The 23,799-nt window shown below is 39.0% G+C and overlaps 1 protein-coding gene across 2 annotated transcripts in view; it reads right to left on the minus strand.

Moving 5' to 3' along the window:
* trmt1l (tRNA methyltransferase 1-like) overlaps window positions 1-23,799 on the minus strand; it is a 55,024-nt gene that overhangs the window by 7,785 nt on the left and 23,440 nt on the right. For both annotated transcript variants that reach the window (XM_048539509.2, XM_048539510.1), the window contains exons 8-14: window positions 23,605-23,684; window positions 19,019-19,268; window positions 16,179-16,391; window positions 11,495-11,685; window positions 10,785-10,863; window positions 5,185-5,351; window positions 1,674-1,757 (exon numbers count right to left, since the gene is read on the minus strand). In XM_048539509.2, the coding sequence (XP_048395466.1) occupies window positions 1,674-1,757; window positions 5,185-5,351; window positions 10,785-10,863; window positions 11,495-11,685; window positions 16,179-16,391; window positions 19,019-19,268; window positions 23,605-23,684 (1,064 nt within the window). The remainder of the gene's footprint in view (window positions 1-1,673; window positions 1,758-5,184; window positions 5,352-10,784; window positions 10,864-11,494; window positions 11,686-16,178; window positions 16,392-19,018; window positions 19,269-23,604; window positions 23,685-23,799) is intronic.

Consider the following 23,799-nt stretch of genomic DNA (forward strand, 5'->3'; position numbering starts at 1 on the left):
GGTATGGAGGCAGAAAGGTTACTCTGGAGAACAACATCTCACAAAAATCAAACCCTTAACATATCTAGAGGCAGACACTTTTGGTTCGAATAGTGGCTGAAATCCACCATTAATCAGGTAATAGCTATGTTGGGTTGTGAGGCTTAACTTGCTTACTTGAGGGTCATATTTTGGTTGCTACACGCAAGTTTGAATAATGCTTTCAGTAATTGATTGCTTGTGAGATTTTATTAATATGTAGCTGATTTAAAGATGGCTTGTGGTAAGTTCGCCACATCAAGATCACAAGCACAGATATTGATTTGTAGTGGATAATGTTAACCCTCTCCAGAATGGGTAGAAAATGAATGGATGTGTGAGGAAATCAGCAACTGCACTTTTGGAACAAGCCCGGAGGGTTCTTTCAATTCATGTATGTTTTTTTTAAAACTTCCTATGCAACACCACAACTTTTTGTAGAGTTAAATGTTATTTCATTATTCAATGCTGGACAGTCTACTTACACCTCGATAAAGGTGTAGAACTATAAAGTTACAATTAAAGCTGAAAACATCATTGATATTAAGCATTTCGGAAAAGCCGTTATCCACACTCTGGTTTACCTGTTACCTTGACAGGATACAAGCACTGTATATCAAAATTGTCAATTCACGGTGGTTTATCAATTTTTTTGAAGACAACAATGCAATATATTTTCGTTACCTCTACTCTCACTGCACAGCCTGCTGATTGAAACCATATCCACAATCTTAAACATTCACTTCTTCCACCTTTTGGCACAGTAACAGCAATGTGCACCAAATACAAGATGCACTGCAGCCAACTCACCAACACTCCTCCAACGACACCGTCCAAACCTGCAATCTCTGCCATCTAGACACAAAGGCAACAACCAACTACAAGCAGCCCAAGTCACATACCATCCTGACTTATAACTATACTACAATAATTAAAAACCTGGAACTTGCTTTCTAATTGCATGGTGGATGCACCAACACCAGATGCAGTGGTTCAAGACACTGGCTCACGTTCAAGGCAGTGGCCCACTATCACATTATCAATGCAACTGTGAATATGGAAGAACGTTGCCAGTAGCATTCACATTCCCGGAAAGATTAAGAAAATTCTCAAGTTCTGAGGGTATTGTTGTATCTTAGACAGAAGAACAAACTCTGGAATTTATAAATTCTCTTCTGATTTTCATTATTCACTTAGTCCAATCATTATTGCAAATAATGGAGATTTCAAACCGACATTACTCCAGATGCTGGAATCTGAAGTGAAAACAACAAATGCTGGAGATCACAGCGAGTCAGGCAGCATCTGTAGAGAGAAAGCAAACTGATGTTTTGAGTCTAAAAGACTCTTCTTCAAAGCTGAAGTGAAGTGTGGAGGTGGCAGCATGAGCGCAATAGTTGGGGGGTGCTTTGAAGTTCTGGGGGAGAAAGGGTGTTGATAGTTCAGATTGAGTGATCAGCACTCCAACCCTCTCCCTGGTATTGTATAAATGCTCCCCTCTCTATGCTTCACTTCAGCTCGGATGAAGAATCATTTAGACTCAAAATGTTAGCTCGCTTTCTCTCCATTGTTGCTGTCTGACCTACGATCTCTAGCATTTTCTTTATTTTCACTGCTTTACATTACCGTCAAATTTCATTCAATAAAATGCTTACCAAGCCCAGAACAAGTCGGAGTGGTTGTATCTTCAACTCCAGGTTTATGAGAGGCTGATGTTTTGATAACAACTCCACTTTCCTCTGGAGAAAGAACAGTGGCAGTGAAATAACCATTGGCAATTATATTGAGCATTAATTTATTTTGCTCACTATTACCCTTATGAAGCAACTCAGTGACATACAACCTGCATCATACAATAGGATGAGTACAGTTCAACTTAGCATTCAGGATCATAATCTAATTGCATGCTACTAAAAATTCCTCTCATTGAGAAAAGCATCTTTCATCGTGACTTTAGGATATCGCAAACTGATCTACAGCATCTCAAGTAGTTTTGAATTGCAATCAACATTGTAAAAGTAGGAAATATGATCACATCAACCTCCCACGAGTTGTGGGCAAGTTGTCACTGTTTTGCATGATTGGTTGCATAATTTCTCCTGGTTAATAATGCTATTGTGCTGCAAGTTAAAACTTCAGAGTGTTTGGTAACGAAGCCAGGCCATTCACAAGGGACATGAGGAAGCATTTTCTCATGTGAAGCATGTTAGAAAGTGTGCATCACTCTCTACACGAAGCAAAGTGCTAACTCAATTAATATCTTAAATCAGAAGTTATTACATTTTTGCTACACAGGATCATAGAAGTACTCAAGGCAGATACAAGATGTTTGGGTTTAAATCACTCGGTGTCATTAAATGATAGATCAGTCTTGGGTAAATGAATGGTTTCCAATTTGGACAGAATAAAAAGATGAACATATCTCAAATATGAAGCAATCACAACATATTTTGTTTTGGTGTCAACTAGTCAAGCAATGATTCTGGATTGCAAGATGAGTCTGTGATACCCATCCCACCATCACTCTGATGCCCAATCAAACAGTTCTGCTTTGTGGACCTGACAGACTAGCAGCTGCAAATGACAGCATAACTGGAGTCATTTGGAAATCTTAAATGAATGCTGCACAAACTGGCTTTGTCAAGAACAGAAAATTACAAAGTCTTTTATATATATATATATGTTTCATGCAAAGAAAATGGTATGTGTAAGATTTACCATTTTTTCTTAATAAATGCAAAAGGTCAGATTTATTGCACATGGGTTTGACAGGTCTAATACTGCTCTAGTGCATAAGCAGCATCCAAAATGATGTTATAAAGACTTGGCGAAGAAAAGGAAGGTTTTCACGGGAGATGGACCAACGAATGGGTCTTTCTAAAAGTCTGTACGTCAATGTACAGTCTATTTTTACAACCTATAAGGACCGGGAGACACAATTAACAACATTTGTTTCTACAATACTCTGCTTATTAAAAAAGGTCGCTACTCGCGCACACTGGACCACATAGCCGTTAAAAACCCTTTCACTTAGACGATGCAAATGGCAGCACATACAAAACGGTGAAAACATGAAATCTGAAGGTTTAATTTAGCAGCACCAGTTACAACAAGGTAAACAAGCTGGGAATCCTGAAGACTTTAAGGAAAACAAATACTACTAATTGCTGAGCGCAATAAACCCCACCAAAAACTCTTCAATGTCAAAGAAAGAAAACTCAACATTTTGCAACTTAAAAAATGTTAGAACCCACATGTATAATCTCAAGAGTGACTGTCAAGGAAGAGGAGCCACAACATTACGTGCTAACAAGTAATATTGCTGCTGTCAGTAAGGCCTATTTTTCCGAGAGAAGCAGCTGAAGGAACAAGTGGGGGATGCATCTTCAACTGGAAAGGTAAGACTGACAGTTACCCTTGTATATCCTTGGCTTTGTCAACTGAAATTAAATACTGGTTTCACTGAGATAGCTCCCAATTGTGTAAATGAAAGACTTAATAACACTTCATCTTCAGCTGAGCCATAGTAAATTAAAATGGAAATATATTGACCATCAATTGGAGGGTTTCTACCTTACATCATGTAGATTTTTTTAATAGGGTCCTTCATATGTACATATTCTTTTCATATCTTCAGGCAGTCCAAACCAGTTTAGAGTCAACAAATTACTTTTGAAGTACAGTTGTTATTATTATTATTACATTGGTTAAAAGATGAGTACATATCCTGTCCTGCTGACATGTTAGTAGTTACTCAACTGCTGTTCCTCAAATAGTGTCATGAAATATTTTACAATAACACTAACGTTTCAGCAGTGGGCCTTGGTTTAATGTTTCTTTTGAAAGGAGGCACTTACGACAATGCAACACTCTTTCAATAACGCATTAAAATGTCAGGTTAGACCATGTATTCAACTCCTGCAGATGGATGTGAACATTCAATCTGAATCAAAAGGCAAGGCATCTACCATCGAACCAAACTGGTTTGATAATATTACTCGTTATACTGTGCTAGTAATAGCTTTGGTAAACTAAAGTGAACGCAAGTGTTTTTTTTTCCTCCCAGAGAGGAAAGCAAGCACAACCAAGAGTTAAATCCAAAATGGACACAGAAGACTGCATATGCAAAATCAATCAGGGACAGAAAACATGCTACCAAATACAACATTCTAAAATATTTTAGAAGGAATAAACATTTTTAAAAGAATATAAATTAAAGCTCATATTATTTTGCTTGTTGAATTGGTAAGGGCAACATTTTAGCAGGTTCAATTAAACTGGTCAGTGTTTTGAGAGCCGTTTACATAATGTGGGCAAGTCATAGACAGGCAAGAAACCGGCAGCTAGGCAGAAACTATTCTGCGCTCAAAAGCAACTTGTGAAAAGAAGAATCTGTAATTATCAAAAATAATGGATAAATAAAAGTCACTCATCTTACTACAGGGTTGAAATGTTGGTGAATTGCATGTAATACCTAAACCCTGCGATAAGTCCAGAGTCTCCAAATCAATTCAGGTTGTTAGTTGACTTTTATCATATATCTTGTAAAGTTAGCAGCAACTGTTGTATTCAATTCTGATTGCCTTTTGCGCTGACTGTGTTACAAAATAACCACAATGTTTGGTGGTGTTTATGCATTCTTGCACCCACAACAAATGATTCATGTTTGTAAAGCAATCACAATAATCAGCAACTGAGGCACAAAAAGCCTTGGCCCTTTGCCTCCAAGAAGTAAATGATCGCAAACTATATTATTTCTACCATAACAACATTTCCCTGCCTATGACTCAGGCACACTGGGGTGTGATCTGAAAATTATCAGAGCTCTTCTTGTAATTGGCTCAACAACAATCTTTCAGTTGGCCTTTGACACGAGTGTTGTCAGGCAAAAGCATCACAGGGTCATGTAATGGAATGTGTTATTTCCTCTACCTAATGCTCACAATGATGCTCTTAATCAGGATTGAGAGTTCTTGTTGCATTTTCTCCTTTCTAATTAGGAACAATGAGGCCAGGTATAATTTTCCCAAACGTTGCCTAGGTCGAAACCACCGAATCGAAACCTAAATTAGTGGTAACTCTGATTCTTCCACTGAAGTTGCTCTAAATCACTTGACATTTCCACTTTCGAAATTCTTACTAAACTATATCACTGGGTGAACTGACCTTGATTGCTGTAGGTCATTGGTCCAAATATTGAATGGTGCTTCAGGGTTGTGCATTCAGATTCACAAACCAAGTTTTTCAGCAGAGGCTGGATATCTTCAATTCCATGCTGCACTGCTTCAAACAACATTCTTCGCAAGAAGCCTGTGTTAAACAACGAGCCTGCCCTTGAAATTGAACACAAGTCAAGAAACAAACAAAAGTTATGTCAAAGGTCAAGATTCTCTATCCACTGTTTGTCAATATAGTGTAATTTTAATTCTTCTACAATCAGCTTCTAACTAAGGTAGAAACACTACAACCATGGATCACACGTTAAATGTTGCAAAAACTAGCACTAAAGAATTAATGACTTGTATAAGAACATGCTGCACCTAAATTCCATCTTTCTAAACAACCACAGTCACAGAAAGTTCCATTAGCTTTTATAAAAAGTGCCACTGATGATACAAGGAATGCTTATGTACACTCAGATCTGTTTATTGAAGGCCAGTAATCAATACATCTGTACTTGCTATGAAACAAAAGAAATTTAAACATAAATTTTAAGTAAGACCCTTGTTATTCTGCTTTTCTCGCTTGGGACCACACAACAAACGGCAGGTGAAAGAGGGAGGACCAAATGCTGTCTGGCTGTCCCAGTGCTGCTTAATGAAAAAAATCAAAGATCTTAAAAAGAGGCATTCTCCTGACTTGCCATTGTGGAGAAGTTCAACTGACTTTTCCCCAATTACTCTTGCAGAGCTCCAACCAATTGCCAGAATAAACACCGAAGAAAATATATACAGATTCAGCATTAGACTATAATTTTTATCTTTTTTAGATGGAAGTCTACTCACAGTTAATTGATCTTTACATCCAGATATATAATACAGGTAAAGTATAGGTGACGTCAAAGGTGAAGGGACATTGATCTAAATGACAACTAAGTCCCCTTTCCACAGATACTGCTCAACTTGCTGAGTAATTCTAACATTCTATATTTATATTTCCGAATACCAGCCTCACGAGTATTTGGTTTTGCAACACAGTATGTGCGTATTTGCCCCATTTACCCTTTTCTCTAACACAACCATCACCAGAAAAAGCTAAGCACTGTGATAAGTGATTCTAGGATTCTAGGCTAAAGGCTGATTACCCTATTTTCCCTGAAAAGATTAAAGACGTGGAGTGACAGTGAATTCCCCATCAACCTGGCGATTGCTATTCATTGTGAATGCTGAATTATACTCGGCAAGAAAAAAGACTGGGCTGGCATACAATAGGACATGCAGTACTCAGGTGCTACGTTACCTTGTTGTAAAAAGGAGTTTTAGGATACAGTATCCAACTCTTAACATACGAAGGAAAACACGACGTGCATATGACATTGTAAAATACATCACACAATTATTGTTAATCAGAGGTATGGTTTACAATTTAGCTATCAAAAAAGAAATATCAACTTGTAAAGTGGAAAAAATCCTCCATTCTTAGCAGAGCACATGAATAATGACCAACTTTAAAATATGTCAAGAGTTGAGCACTTTTGAGAGCAAGATAACTTTTATTTCAGCTTCAGATGTAATCTAATGACAAGTGTATTAATGCTTCATAATTTTCACAACTCAATGGAAAATTTCTCAGTTTGCCATTTGTGGTTAAGCCTAAACATGTATACAAAGAACACACACTGTACCATAAATAATAAACAGAGAACTGTCTTAAAATAAAGTACATCATTCTATGAATATGGCGCTGCATTCGGACAGGCACAGCTAGGATTTGCAAAATTATTTAATTCTAGTGCTAACAAATCTGCCCACAGGATAAAGGTTACACTGAGCAAAATCAGAGCTGATCAGATTACGCTATTGCCTTCACTGGACTTGTTTCTTCTTGATAAAATATTAATCTGATTAAAAAGGATGACAAGTACATTAATTGAAGCAATGCTAATTATTAAAACTATTGTTTGTATAGGAACATACCTAACAAGCCACAAAAATCAAAACATTCAAAATAGAAAATGCAAAAAGAAAACTAGCAATTTAAAAAATGTGGAAATGGAATAATAATGAATTAAAATTAAAAACGAGATGCACATACCAGGGCATCCCGAGCAGTGCTCTCTTCATGGTGTGGAGCTTTGCAGGAGTTCAGAACTTTTTGTAAAAGGGATGAACTGGCCATTTTAAGAACTACTCCTTTAAGATATGTGAACAAAAGCTGCATTACAATCTTAAAGGGACCACACAGTGCAACAAACAGGCCTTGCTCAACAGGAAAATGAAAGGGAACACTCATCACAAAAGTGTAATAACCCATTTCAGCAATCTTTATTCTTTAATTGATTATCTACCTGTATGTGCAAAAATGTTAGTAGAAAAGGTTTTCTTCACAATTAGGGTTAAGTAATTCCCCAAGTCCTGTTTCAGAATCACAACACGGCAGAGCTAATAATTTGAAACCTGCACTCAACAAACTACCTTGGGATACGCTATCACACAGTGCTATAACATGAAAATGTTAAAAAGTGAAATGGATTCACCTGCATGAAAACAGGTACTGCTGATCACTTCAACCACTTCAGCCAAATGGGAATGCAGTATTTGTGTTCCATAAGAACAGGGGTGTAAGCTGTAGCAACTCATGTGAAATAAACATGCACTTTTTTTTTGACAAATTACTTTTTTTTTCACCTTTTTGATTCCTTCATGATTTCATTATATAGAATACCAATGGAGCCAAGTTGAGATCTTCAGGCTATTCCAATATTGTTAAGCAGTCACTTCTATATTAATTTATGGAACTGTTATCAGTTTACATAGGTGTTTTTGTTTTAAAGATTAAAGGCATGAATTCTATTGAGCTATTAGAACAGTTGTGAAAAGGCTTTTGAAAGTGAGGTGAACTGTAACAAGGGGAAAACAGTTCAGAGAAAATAATTTCAGTGTGCTAGACTGCAACATTCAAAGTCTCGGTTACTGATTGTTGAGTAGGCCAGATTCATAAGACGTGAAAATTTATGCTGGGCAACTTCTGGAAGTACTGTGGGACGTGTCAATTAATAATCAATTTGCACTGTTGAGAATATAAATTGACTGAAATATACAGGCAATCAGCAAACTTTACACTTCGGCTCTCGATTAGCAGCTGGGCAATTTCAACGCTTTCTGAGATAACAAGGTGGAGAGCTGGAGGAACACAGCAGGCCAAGCAGCAAAGCTGACGTTTCAGGTCTGGGCCCTTCTTCAGAAATCGGGAAGGGGAAGGGGATTCTGAAATAAATAGAGAAAGGTAGCCGGCGGGGGGGGGGGGGGGGGAATGGAAGATGGATAAAGGAACAGGTAAGTGGAGAGGAGACAGACAGGTCAAAAACACGAGGATGGAGCCAGTAAAGGTGATTGTAGGTGGGGAGTCGGGATGGGGATAGGTCAGTCCAGGGAGGATGGACAGGTCAAGGGGGCTTCAACGCTTTGTTTTTTTTTTGACTCAGTGGCCTACAGGTTCCGTTGCTGTGCATGAAGATTTCTGGATTCTTTTCTGTTGTGGATAGTCATTACTATCATTTGGAGCTACAAGTTTGAAAATTGCTGGTTTAGATAACTATTACAACACTCTCTGATGAAGGGTCTAGGCCCGAAATGTCAGCTTTTGTGCTCCTGAGATGCTGCTTGGCCTGCTGTGTTCATCCAGCTTCACACTTGGTTATCTTGGATTCTCCAGCATCTGCAGTTCCCACTATCTCCTATTACAACACATTCCACTGACTTGCAACTTGCACTCTAAACAGGATTTAGATGCAAAATAGAACATCAACTGTTGTAATAAAATGTCTTGTATTTAAGCTATGCCATTCACCATTTTTGGGATGTTCCAAAGTGATTTACAGCTGATGATGTGTGTCCGAAGTGAAGTCAATATTGTGACACATTGTAATTAACCTTAAAGACTTGCAGCCCTGGAGTTCATTTCACAATGATCATGGATCTACCCCCTTAATTTAGCACTAAAGTATTATTTCTGACAAACCCAATGCTATTTTTTATAGCGATAACACGGTGTAAAGCTGGACGAACACAGCAGGCCAAGCAGCATCAGAGGAAAAGGAAAGTTTGATGTTTCGGGTCGAGGCCCTTCTTCAGAAGTTTTTATAGATTTTAGAAATTATCCTTTAACAATTATTTAAGCTTTGACAACTGTCGTTTCTGATTCTATTTTCCGTCCAGTTGGTTATCAATACCTGGTTATTGGGAGCATCCTTCCTGCATTTATCCTGTCCAGACTATTAGAGTTTAACAGGTTTCTGTGAGAATACCCCATATTCTTCTAAACTCCAGTGAATATAGGCTGAGGGAGTCTTGCTTCATACCTCAGTCCTGCCATCCCAAGAATCAGTCTGATAAACCTTTGCTGCACTCTCTCCATAGCCAGAACATCCTTTTTCAGGCAACAAGGTCATGGTGCAACTCCACCAAGACATCCCTGCTCCTGTGCTCGAATCCTCCCACCAACAAGGCCAATATACCATTTGCCTTCTTCACCACCTGCTGCAGCTGCACGCTTACTTTCAGTGACTGATGTACAAAGACCTTCCTCCTCCTTTCCAATCTACCAACATTGAGATAATAATCTGCCTTCCTGCCTTTTACTACCAAAGTAGATAACTGCACATTTATCCACATTATACTTCATTTGCTAGACATTTGGAGGTAAATGGCTGACTAAATTCAAGACAGGGGTACGGAGTCTTCAGCACTAGGGTAATTTGTGGCTCCTGACCACTGAAACTACAGTTTTTGAAGCTAAGGCAACACCGTTTTTTTTTGGTTTTTAACAAATAGAACTGTGGATGCTGTCGATCAGGAACAAAAACAAAGTTGCTGGAAATGCTCGGCAGGTCTGGCAGCATCTGTGAAGGAAAAAAATCAGTGTTTTTCTGGTCTGATAACCTTTCCTCAGAACTCAGTTCTATTAGTGTTCCTATTCCTTTCTTTCCAGCTTGCTGAATTATTTGTGTTATCTTAGGGGTCTGAAAAGAGTATTGACAGTGCCTTATTGATTGCTAAAATTTAAATCTGAATGGTAAGATCTGTTATCATCAGAAACCTGAGATAAATGCAACAGAAACATATTAAAATTCTATATGTGGTCTTGAGATAATTAGGTGTGGACTGATGCAAAACTTATTTAAACTAGGGCTGTCCTAACTATGGCTTTTTGTCACCTCTCAAACACACTCATAAATACGGCACAGGCAGATGCCTATGTCTGCTTTTCAAAGACTTAAGAATCTTCAGTGAAAGGAATATGGATATATTAGACCAGCTCCCAGTACCTGAATCAAAGCCAAAATGTGCTTTCAACTCTTCCATATTTGGCTCCTTTATGCAACTGTCACAAGAAATTGAAACATTCATTTGGAAAGCACATTATGACTTTGAAATTCTTTCATCAAATAGCAAATAGGAACCATATCTGTATTCAATTTTGCTGGTAATGGTGGACAAACTATTTGTGTAGAACACTGAAAATTTCCATTTCTCAACAGTGTCGATAGGAAGGCAGAAAAAAAATTTGAAAATTATGCTATTCTTAATCACAAGAAATAAACCTACCACAATGGTCCAAGTTCCACTGCAGTCTTTCCTGGCATACTTCCATGACAGTCACAGGGCAGCTGACTGTATACATTCTCTGGAAAAAAAAAACAACACTAAATCAGTTTCTAAACAGACCAATGATTTCTTACAAGAAAAAAACCATAGTCATTAGTCAATTTTCAGAAGTGTATCTTATATTGCATTAACTCAAAACTTAATGTTTGTAAGACCAAAATCGAGAATCTGCTTTGATTCTTCAAGAATCCATGGAGAGTAGTGTTTATGACATTTGGTTCTGGTCTTCTGTAATAATTGCTGGTGAAAATGCACAAATGTTCATTGAATTTTTTGTCTGAATGGCACGCAGCTCTACTAAATGCTTCTGACATAATGAGCTAAAAACTTCAGCTTCAAACACAACTGTACTTCAAGGTATAATTAGCCCTCAGTTAAAATCTATGATGGGGCTGGTGGACTAAGCTGAAACACGAGTTTTCAGTCATTGATGAATATCTCTTACTTATAAAGCTCACTAAAGGCATGTACAGACAGAATCAGCCACTTCATCACCACAATGCAAAGTGGATCCTTGAAAAGTACTGGAAACGCTTGAACAGTTAATGTGGGGCTTTTGACAAAACGTCGTGTTGTGTGGGGTTGTCAACATGGACTTCATGTCAATTCTATCATTTTAGCTAGTTGCAAAGTTTTAAAGCGAGTCTTACCTTCTAGCATGTGGCACTTCTTGTAGAAAACTCGCTCTTCACACCACTGACAATGGATCAACCGACGAATTTTCTTCAGGCTTTCATCTGCCTGGGTTGGCCCTCGAAGCACTCGTACCACAACCAGAACAAAGTGTTCCAGTGCTACACTGAACAGAACCTCAATACCCTTGTTACAGCGAGCAGCAGCCCTGCAGGAAAACACCCAACATAGCAGAAGAAAACAAAGAAAGACTGGTTAAGAAGAGTATCGTATTTTCTGCTTCTACCCTTCCAAAATTTTAAAATATTAAATGATAAACCAATCTGCAATAAACCAATTCATATGGTAGCTTGCAGCCACGAGCTGACCAAGGCTGGGAGGGAGCATCCGAAAGTCTCAATGGGCCTTGAGCAGTTAGCCTGTTTTCCAAAGCTCCAGCCAGCTGCTGAACGTAGGCAGTAACATGCCTGAATGGTCTCAGCGATACAGCCCCTTGCAGCAGACTGTTCTGCTGCAGCCCTCACCATTCCATAACACACCGCCTTGCCTCCCAAATCCCATCTGACCGGCGAAATGAGGCAAGCAATGTCCGTGACTGCAGCGTGACCTGCTCACTGGCCTCAGAATCTCAAAGTCCTTCTCCCACACCAGCATATGTCAGCTGGACAATGTCTAATGCCTTTTGTTTGAGTACAATATAGTTTTAGGGTTGAAGAAACTGAAAGCAACATTTCAGCCAAAAGACATATTGCTAAAAGGGCTTTCTCTTGAATTCTTTGGGGAAGTAAGGGTTTAAATAGATAGGTAGAATCAAAATCAAACATCATTGTTGACAAGCTAAAAATGGGATGTATTTTAAGGGGAATGTAATTGTAATTTTGTTTACACAGAATCCGGTAGCATTTTCAAAGTGGAAAGGTCCTTCATCATTTGAGACACCTGACCTCAGGTAATTCCAGTCTTGGGGCAATTTCTATAAATGAGGACGAACTCCATTTGGAGGAGGCTGGAGGAATGGCTGTGAGGCGCCGCTGGAATCTATGTCAACATTACATTCCCAGTGTTCAGGGTGCTGGAGTATTCATTTGATCAACATTTCTTCGAATATTTTGATGTTGTTGCCACAGATTGATGAAGCAAAACAGATTGTTAGGTCTGAAATTGTGTGAGATTCATGGATGGATCACAACAGACAAATCAAATTCATTTCCAAAATGGACACATGCCACAATCTCAGATAATTGGCAATAGAAGAGGAGGTGGTTTTTTTTGTGGCTTTCTAGTGATCTGGAATATGTAGCTGAAAGGGTGTTGGAAACACATTCAACTGTAACATTTTTAAAGGGTTAAAAAAAACCTGTGGGCAAAAATGTTTTTGGACTCTCAGCAGAGATTGAAGCATTAAGGACTAATGGGATAGTGCCTTCACAGAGTTAACACAAGCACAAAGGGTTGAATGGCCTCTTTTTGTGTATGATTCACTTAATTCAACAATTTACAATTTCCCAAGAAAATATTTTATCAAGTTCTTTTTTGTAAGACTTAATTCACAGAGCATTATCTAATTCTTCCAGGATCTTCTCCACCTATTCTCTGTAACAGTACTGCACATTATTACTATGCCATCATGTTAGGCATCTGCTATTCCAAGAGTTTTTTTTTGAGGTGATTTTTAGGCAGGCAGCCAATCACAGGGTGCAACTTGTGAAGCTTCAAAACAGCACAATTGTTGGATGTTGGTCTTTATTGCAAGGGGATTGGAGAACAGGAAGAAGGCAGTCTTGCTACACTTGTACTGTGTGCTGTTCTGATGTGACATCATGTGGGAGTAGTGTGCTGTACTGATCCCCTGGTTTAAAGGAGGAAGGTTCATCTGGTTGGTCTTTGGGATGAGAGGGCTGTCCTACAAAACATGTGGCTGAGTAAATGGTGTCAATGTTCTCTGGGGTTCAGAAGAATGAGAGGAGAGCTCATGGAAACGTATAAAAATTATGAAGAGATTTGACAAGGTCAACAGTGAAGCCATTTTCCCCTACTCCCTGGGCTGGGATGGCTAGAACAAGGGACCATGGTTTCAGGAGAATGGCTGATCATGCAGGACTCTGACAAGTCGTCTCTTCGCTGAAAGGATTGTGAATCTTTGGAAGCCACCAGATGATTCTGGAGTTCCCATGTTGATTTAAAGCTGAGATAGGCAGATTTTTGGCCTCTCAGGAGATCAAGGGATATAGAGAGGAGGAAAGAAAGTGCAGTGGAAGCTCAAGATTAGCCACAATTGTACCAAATGGTAAAGCAGCTTTGGACAGGCTGTACAGTCTACGCCTGGTACTATTTTTCCAGTTAAATGTTAGGCATTGTTGGTCTACCATAAGGCCTTTGAATACAGCTTCCCAAAAATGCCATGTTTAACTTTGCATGCGTACCTTCATAGTTTGCTTTCTTCTCTAATAGAATTGCATTGCTTTTAAAGTTATTCAAAACAATACAGAAAATGCAGCAAGTGTGCAACAATCAGATTAGTTTGTAATTAATAGAGGGCTACGGGGAGAGTGTGGGGCAGTGGGATTATTTTGCAATTGATACAGGCCTACGGAGAGAGTGGGGGCAGTGGGGTTAGTTTGGGAATTGATGCAGGGTTATGGGGGAAGACAGCAGGACAGTGGAATTAGTTTGGGATGTGTAGAGGTCGAGGTTCAGATGTCTGAATTTGGATTGTACATGGTGTGAGCTACGTGTAGGTGCAGCGGTTCTAGTTCAGAAGTGGCAGAGGGAGAGGTGGCAGCATGGAGTCGACACTAAATTTGACAATATAGATTCTCTGTGTGAGCTGCTTCCTGTCTGAGAGAAAGTAGCAGGTGTTTCCTGTTACAATATAGTTGTCGCTGTTTCTCCCAGAGTGAGTCTGCAATCACAGGTTAAAGATTGTGAGGACGAGTGACTTTACAAGAACAACATGCATTTATGTAACATCATTTAAGACAATAAAACTTCCCAAAAAGCACGTTACATCATTATTGGTCACCTCATTACAAGAGGTTAGGTATTTACACAGAGTCAGGAGAGTGTCTAGGAGGAGGAATGACAGGCTACTGAGGTTTAGGCAGGGTATTCCAGAGCTTATGGTCCAGATAGCTGAAGGAATGACAGCCAATGGTGGAGTGAAGGAAATTAGGTCAGAATTGTAAAGAATTACTTCAAGGGATGATGGTGTAGTCCACTGTGTTTGTCACACAGGATGATACTGCGGACATTGGTAAGAGCTTTTTTCAGATCCATGATTGGACAGACACTTAAATTGGAGCAATTCAAAATTTTCTAATGTTGGCACTTCAGCCATACCAAGGACAACATTTTCATCCCTGGAATCAAATGCAAATAAAAGACTTTTTTTGCACCCCAAATGTTGATATCCACAGGGGTCAGTGACTTTTACTGTAAGTACTTGATTTAGCCACATAGTCACAATTCAGTCATTGTGTTCTATATTTTTTCTTGAAAAAAGCAGAATTTCTTTTTCTATTCATTTGTGGGATTGAACATTGCAGGCTGGCCAGCATTTATTGTCCATAGATAACAAGGTGTAGAGCTGGATGAACACAGCAGGCCAAGCAGCATCAGAGGAGCAGGAAAGCTGACGTTTTGGGTTAAGGCCCTTCTTCAGAAAATTTATTCTCCATCCCTAGTTGACCTTGAAGGTGGTGGTGAGCTGCCTGCTTGAACTGCTGCAGTCCACCTACCGTAGGTTGACCCACAATGCCGTTAGGGAGGGAATTTCCAGAGTATGCCAGGTTAAGAAAATGCAAGCAATTATTTATTGCCTAAAATAAAACAATAATGCTTCTAATTACTACAGACTTCTCTCAGGCGCCCCTACAATAAAAATAAAACATGATTTCTTTTAAAGTTCATACCTATTTTACTAATCTCAGCTAAGAATATTATACATAGGGAATCTAATCTAATCTAAAATAAATTTCAGCACAGCAGAAGCTTGGCTGGCAGACTTCCAAATGACTCGGATATATCAGATTACACATCACAATTTTGCAACATGGTAAGATATCACACAAGTTAGCAGCAAAGTGCAAGCATCTTAAACTGGAGCAAACAGAATAGACAGAATGGTGATCACAAAATAACTCCACTGAAATGAAGATACGTGAACAAACAGCCTGTCTGTCTGGAAAACAGAATTGCTTCCACTGGTATGAATGGGGCTGTGCTGCTTTGGTAACTTTCCATTAATGCAACACTCCTTTTGCCACGAACAAATGTAACAAGTAACTGAATCTTCCAACGATATTGGCATATTCTGAATATGAAGAATAGAATCACTTCCTAGTACAACCATAATGGAGATTCGACATCAAGTTAAGGAGGGTTCAACTCCACACTGACATGCAAACAATTCTGTTCACTCCTTGGCCAATGGGGAAAAGAAAGTGTTAACAATTATGGACTTCACATATACTGGCTGAGTTCATCGCAGGACAGAAACACCTATTTGAGCAGAGGATGGATACAAAAAGGTGCCTGCATATGAAAAGCCTTGGCAGATACTGAGTGCACGAAAGCTTGGGGAAATTTAGGCACTTTATTTCAAAATTACCCTTAAATTAAACAGTCTATAAAGTTACATCGAAGGCTTTTTGGAATAACCTTGTCTGTTCTTGTAAACGTGTCAACAAAAATCAGGAGTACCTTGCCACAGAAGCAATGACCATTCTGGCTGCCACTTCCTTGTAGTACTCAGTCCGAACAATGTTACAACCATAGTGGCGCATAGTGACATTTAAGGCTTTGCAGTACAAAGTGCTGATGTCTGTGGATGTCACAGAAACGATCCCAAGGTTCCTCACATTTCTGAAGGCAGCATCAAAATAATTTATTGCTGTTCCAAATGGGTCCAAATGTCTGTAACAAGATGAAAAAATTACAGAGGACATAAGAACTCTCCATTCAATTTGCAATTTTCATTACCTGACATCTAAAAGAAAGCTCTTATTCCGCCCTCAAAATATCTTACACAGAAAATCCCTCCTGCTGGCTCACCCCACTAGATTCCATCTTTTGAAATGGAGGCTGTTGGAACTCCTCCCCAAAACATATACTTTTATAGCATCTTGGCTTTTGAAGTAATTTTTAGGATACAAGGATAGGAAGGCAGTGGTCTGGAGAACAGAGTCAAAGAGATTGATAACATTAAATTAGTAAATCAATAAAATGGTGAACAGCAGGAAATGGATGAGTGTGTACTGGCCACAATTATTCATTGTTCCCTCTTTTTTGCTCAATCAAGTTCGGAATAGAACACTTCATTCCATATTAATGAATCTCTTGCACTTAAAGCAGTGAGTTAAGTTACAGCAGAAGATGGGTTTTGAACTCAAATCCTTCTGAAATTCTAATAATTTGCTGTCGTGAAACTAATTTGGAATCATTTTAACTTTTGCTAATGGTGCAAAACATCCATTATCGAATCAGTCAACCCCATGATGTACACTGTCAAATTTATTTTCAATTGACTTTAATGTTGTATGAGTGACAAATCAGTAATGTCAGTATTACGGCATTGAAAGTTAAAACTGCCTTCCTGAAGTGGAGGTTGGTGTAGCCATATAATTTCTCATCCAACGTTACAAGCTAAAAAGGTATGACATTCAAAAAATTTCAATTAATTCTAACACAAACAAGTTACAAAATGCAACCAAGTGTATTTAGCAACTTTTTGATCTGTAATTTTGTTAGGTAGCTAATCAATAATCTGACTATAATTTTACTATGCTAAACAAGGTGGAGCAGAATATACTTTAGTAACCCTGAACAGATCCTAACAGGCAACATTTGTCAGCTCTAACAATATTTTGCTTTCAACTGGTTACTCTGTACCAATTGTCAACAGCGATTTTTTTTTCTACTGCATTTGAAAAATCACAACGTTGTGGAAATAAATCACGCAAAAAATTACTATAGTGCTATAATATTTCAATTTGTAAAAGGTGATCAATTTTGTCTGCTCAGATTTTTGTTAACTATGGCAACATCGAGAACAATTTTCATATGTTGGACTATCTTGATGCCCTGCTATTAAATGAAAAAAAAACCTTGAATCTTAGACATTTTAAAAAATGCATCAAATGGAAATTGAAATTGCAGAAGTCTTGGTTAAAAATCCCTTTGCAAAGGAATACCAAGTTTCTAACATAGAAGATATGGATCAAAAGGAGGAGGAGACCACTTGATCCCCTCAAGCCTGTTCTGCCATTCAATCAAATCATGGCTGATCAAAATATTCCACATTACTGCCTAACTTACATTCCAAGTGTAGCAGACTTCCCAAAGGCAACTGTAAAATATAATGAAACAATTCAGACTGCTCAAAGTAAGACTTGAGCAGATTACCGCTCAGATTAGACATACAAGACGCCTAGGAGTTCAGTGAACTTTATTATCCTTTGACTGGAGAGATGGATCTTGTTATTCAGTAAATGCACTGATTTATCTCTTGGATCTTATAAAATCTCAGTTTAAATCTTCGAGAACTGCATTATGTATGTTCATGTTAATTCCTTTACTAAACCCGTTCAATGAACGAGCGTTCGAATTGGTTTGTCACTAGTTTATTTGAAAATGCTTACTACTAAAACTTGCTATAAATCATTTATGTCCCACTGGGAGGCAAAATCGTACGGAGACTTTGTCAAAGGTTACATTGAGATATAGTAATTCTTTGACATGCTTTGTACTTTTCATTCTGTTGTTTTCTCTATTACATAACCTTCATAGCCATAATACTTGCTGTACTGCCAATACTGCCCTCCAGCTGCGTGTTCGGAGTCGAGTGTGGAGAACCTGGGATCCCAGATCTCCTATTGCAATTTGAGTTAGTCCCTGAATTTTACTTGTCACATTCAATGTTAAATTCCACAACATCAGAGTCTGACCTCATGACCTCTGTTTTCCATTTTTTTTGCAGTCTTTCATGCTGCCACCAAACCAGCCTATACCAGCAACACATCCTGTCTTGTCTGTCTCTTGCTACCTTGTTCTCAGCTGTCTCAGAACTAGAAAAACTAGAGGACATAGCTAGTCCTCTTTCACCCCAACTAGCAACCCATTTATCTTTGCTTTGGACCGCGAATCATGTGTCTCCCTTGTCCGTCCGCCACATCTATCAAAAGTATATAAACCACCAGTTTATGACTCTTTCCGGTTCTGAAGAAAAAGTGCACCAACGTCCAAACGTTAACTCTGTTTCTCTCTCCACACATGCTATCAGACCTGCAGAATTTCTCCAGCATTTTGTGTGTTGGTTCAGAATTTGTTCTGTTCAAAACTATAAATGTTATCTTACAACCTTTGCCAGCATGCTATCCCGAAAAATACAATTGCTCAGGGAGCATTTTTGTCTGATGAATGTGGTATACTGAATTGGACTTCTACTACAGAAGCCTGGGTCTGAAATTTATTCTGGAAATGATCACAGAAAGATGCTATCAACTTTCTTAGTAACTTTTGCTGTGACAACCTGTTTTACTTACATGAAATCAAAAGCTCTCAAATGCATGAGTACATTGGCATCCATTTGTGTGACTTCAATAGTTCCTAAAGTATTCTCCGCTTCCTCAATATTCTCTTCATCCTCCTCTTCATCCTTTTTACTTGATAGTACTTTCATCCGGTTTAGATGACAATTTTCTCGAATAATCTTCACAGAGCCCTCGTTTATGTCATTTATGGTGACCTTCACTGCATCGCCAAGGTGCTTGGCCCACTGCAACCCCATGATTCCTTCAAAATAGAATAATTCAGTTTAGATCAGAGCATTCTGATGAACAGCTGGTGGGGGACTCTGGGACAGAGATTGCCAACAATTATGATAACCAACAAACCCCCTTCTCTTTTTGTGGAGAGCAGCCGATTTCTTCAAATATAAACCAGTGAAGTCTACATTTCTGCATGGTTGTACAGTAACTAACAGGGACTGATTGTTAATGGCTTGTGGAAGAATCTGCTGCACAACTGCAAAGCTTAGACAGAACATAGGTGGCCAATACACTTTTATCAACTAACAGGGTAAGAAAGCAAGTAACATGAGAAAAACACACATTGGTTTATGGTCTTAATTGCTGTGGCCATAGTGTCTAATACTTTTAATGACACAATTGACCATGCTGCAAAAATAAACAGGTGTAGGAGTTCTGTGATGACTTGAAGATGCAATGAGGCATCATATGAATATAAACACAGTCGACTAACTTTCATTCCCTTTCCAAACTACAACAAGTTCACTGTCACAAGGTGCTATAGAAGTTTGGGATATTACAGTGACTGATATTACCAGGCTCTAAAGCACAGAACTGCAGTTGAAATCAACTGCTTTGCCATTTAAATTCACCTTTCAGCATCCATAAGTCATTAAAATACCCTAAATTAATTTTTAAGATGCATATGAAAATTTAGCCACAAGGCAGCAACAATAAATGATCTCAAGTTGAAACAGCGGAAAAAAATGACATCGTGGTCACTCCCTGTCTTATATCCAGCTATGTAGTTCTCTTTAAAAATTGCACACATTCTGGCCATAAGAAATTGAAAAGGGCAGTAAAGCATTCTTCATTCAGCTAACTGATCTGGCTGTTATCACCACAAACACCACTCATTCTGCAGATCTGTAATGAACTGTGCTTCTCAGAAAGTAAGAAAAGACTTCAATTTACATAGTACCTCTCACAATAACAGGAGACACTAAAGACGTGGAGTTGTCAGGCTGGGGAGGACAGGGTCAGAAGCAGACAACACCAGGTTATCGTCCTACAGATTTATTTGAAATCCCAAGCTTTCAGAGCATATCCCTTCACCTGAAAAAGGGGCAAAGCTCCGAAAGCTTCTGATTTCAAATAAACCTGTTGGACTATAACCTGGTGTCATGTGACTTCTGACCAGGAGGCACTAAAGCACTTTACAACCAAACTAAGTACTGTTGAATTGCAGTCACAATTGCACATTAGGCAGATGGCAAACAATTAAACCATAACAAGATCTCACAATTAGTAATGATGATGATGACTAGGGCTTTTGTGACAGTGATTGAGAACTCCCTTACTTTTGTTCACAACAGTGCCATGAGATTTTTCTTACAGCTACCAGAGAGAACAGATGGGGCTTCAGTTTAATGTCTCAGCTTAAGTGATGGCACCTCCAAAAATTGCTGCGTTCCCTCAGTACAACGCTGGAATGTCAGCACATATTTAGTGTTCAAATCTGTCAAGTGGGACCTGAATTCTCAGCTTCCCAGCTCAAATAGGTGACTGCTATTAGCCGCTGCTTAAAACAAAAACACAAATTTTCCCAAAACAAATAAAATTGCTTTCGAAAAGGAAAACGTTGGTGGCGATGGATAGTATATTGACATTGCAATGAAGCATTAACTACTTTGGTTAGAAACAAAATGAACTATCACTCTTTGAAGTTCAATGATATTATCAAGGGGAGGTCATGCCCCACAAATCTGCTAGAATTCTTTCAGGAAGTAAACAGCAGTGTAGACTAAGGAGAGCCAATGGATGTTATCTACCTGGACTTCAAGAAGGTTTTTGATAAGGTGCTGCACAGGAGGCTGCTGAGTAAGATAAGGGCCCATGGTGTTAGAGGCAAGGTACAAGCATGGATGGAAGATTGGCTGTCTGGCAGAAAGCAGAGAGTGGGGATAAACGGTCTTTCTCAGGATGGCAGCCAGTGACAAGTGGTGTTCCGCAAGGGTCAGTGTTGGGACCACAACTTTTCACTTTATCCATTAATGATCTCGATGAAGGAACTGTGGCAATTCTGGCTAAGTTTGCAGACAATACAAAGATCGGTTAAGGGACGGGTAATATTGAGGAGGTGGGGAGGCTGCAGGTGTGTACAGGTTAGGAGAGTGGGCAAAGAAGTGGGAGATGGAATACAACGCGAGATGGTGTGAGGTCATGCAACTTTGGTAAGAAGAATATAAGTATGGACTATTTTCTAAACGAGGAGAAAATTCAGAAGGCTGAAGTGCAAAGAGACTTGGGAGTTGTAATCCAGGGTTCTGTCAAGGTAAGCATGCAGATTGAATCAGTAGTCAGGAAGGCAAATGCAATGTTGGCATTTATTTTGCAAGGACTTGAATATAAAAGCAGAGATGTACTTCTGAGGCTTTCTAAGGCTCTGGCCATATCTGGTGTATCGTGTGCAGTTTTTGGCCCCATATCTCAGGAAGGACGTACTCGCCCTGGAGTGAGTTCATAGGAGGTTCACGAGAATGGTCACAGGATTGTTTGAGGACTATACGCATTGGAGTTTAGAAGGATGGGGTGGGAGGGGGATCTAAATGAGACTTACAGAATACTGAATGGCCTGGACAGAGTGAATGTTGTGAAGATGTTTTTATTTATAGGAGAGACTAGGACCTGAGGGCACAGCCTTAGTTTTAGATCAGACAGCAGGAAAAACTTCTTCAGCCATAGAGTGGTGAATCTATGGAATTCACTGCCAGAGAAGGCTGTCGAGGCTAGGTCATGGAGAACATTTAAGACTGAGATGGATAGGTTCTTGATTATCAAGGGGATCAAGTGAGAAAGTGGGAGAATGGGGTTGAAGAACTTATCCATCATGATTGAATGGAGGAGCAGACTTGATTGACTGAATGGCCTGATTTCTGCTCCTACATCTTATGGTCTTACTATTGCTAAATCCCCCATGATCAACAACCTGTCAACTACCATGGACCAGAACCTGAGCTGAACAAGCGATGTAAATACACTGCATCAAAATCCTGACTTGGAAGTATATCACTGTTCCTTCACTGACACTGGATCAAAATCCTGGAATCCCTCTTTAACAGCTACACCCCAAGGTTTATCGCTGTTTCGGGAGGCAGCTCACTACCATTTTCTCTAGGACTGTTAAGAGATCAGCAATAATGCTGACCTAGCTAGTGACACTCTCATCCCCATGAATGAATAATTTAAAAAAAGCACAAGATCAGCTATTCATGTCAACTTTAAACTTTAAAAACATTTGACATTTAATCTGTGACTGCTTATCATTTAAATCCAGTTTGTCAACACACCAAACAATGAGAAATGTTTAGTCAATATGGTAAGTTTAGTTTTGCTTTGCAACATTTTTCAAGAAATCTGTCATATCTCTCTCAAGCCACTTATCCTCACAGGCCTCAGTCATTAATTGAGCATGGCCTGATCAACTTCTATTAATTTATTACAGGAAGAACACTTAGTACTGTCTAGAGAATGAGGATAATACTAGCAACAAAAGCAGCAACAGTTTGTCCCCAAGATAACAAAGTGTGGAGCTGGACCCCAGAAAAGGGTATAGCCCCAAAACGTCAGCTTTTGTGCTCCCGAGATGCTGCTTGGCCTGCTGTGTTCATCCAGCTCCACACTTTGTCATCTTTGATTCTCCAGCATCTGCAGTTCCCATTATCTCTGATCCAGTTTGTCCCCAGTCTCAGGCCTGACAGTAAAACCCAAACACTTCACAAAATCGGGGAGGTGACGGCCTGGTGGTTTTATCACTAGACTGTTAATCCAGAGATTCAAGTAATGTTCTGGGCACACAGGTTTCAATCCTGCCATGGCAGACGGTGAAATGTGAATTCAATAAAGATTTGGAATTAAGACCCTATTCATGACCACGAATCAATTGTCAATCGTTGGAAGAACGCACCAGGTTCACTAATGTCCTTTAGGAAATAAACTGCCATCCTTACCTGGTCTGGCCTACATGTGACTCCAGACCCACAACAATGTGGTTGGCTCTTAAGTGCCTTTTGGGTAATTAAGGAAGGGCAATATATGCTGGCATAGCTAGTGACACCCTTAACCAATGAAAGAAATAAAATAAATTTTTAAAAAATGAACAGGGAGTGGGTCATCTTGGAAGACTCATAACTTTCTCTACTGCAGCAAAGACACTTCAACAATCACGAGTCTGCCTGCGTTCTTGATGTGGACTTGATATTTGGAATGGGGAGAGAGAAAAAAGAAATAAACATACTAATATTAAAGAGTCTTTTAGTGATCACCACTAAAGAAGAGGAATGTATCAGTGAGGTGTAAAGTGAAAAGTAGTCTTCACAAACCTGTAGCTCCAAAAGCATCTAAGCATTCAAGTGGTTTGCGCTCTTGAGCCAAGACAGCAAGTGTACAGAAAATTAATTGCCTATAAATAAACAGTAAGAACAAGTATTATTTTGATATAATGTTTTGAAAACTGTGGATAGAAAAGCTTTGCTGGTAAAAATAATTAGTCAGAAGTTCAAAATGAATGCATTAAA

This window comes from Stegostoma tigrinum, chromosome 8, assembly GCF_030684315.1.
Source record: "Stegostoma tigrinum isolate sSteTig4 chromosome 8, sSteTig4.hap1, whole genome shotgun sequence".
Classification (NCBI taxonomy): Eukaryota; Metazoa; Chordata; class Chondrichthyes; order Orectolobiformes; family Stegostomatidae; genus Stegostoma; species Stegostoma tigrinum.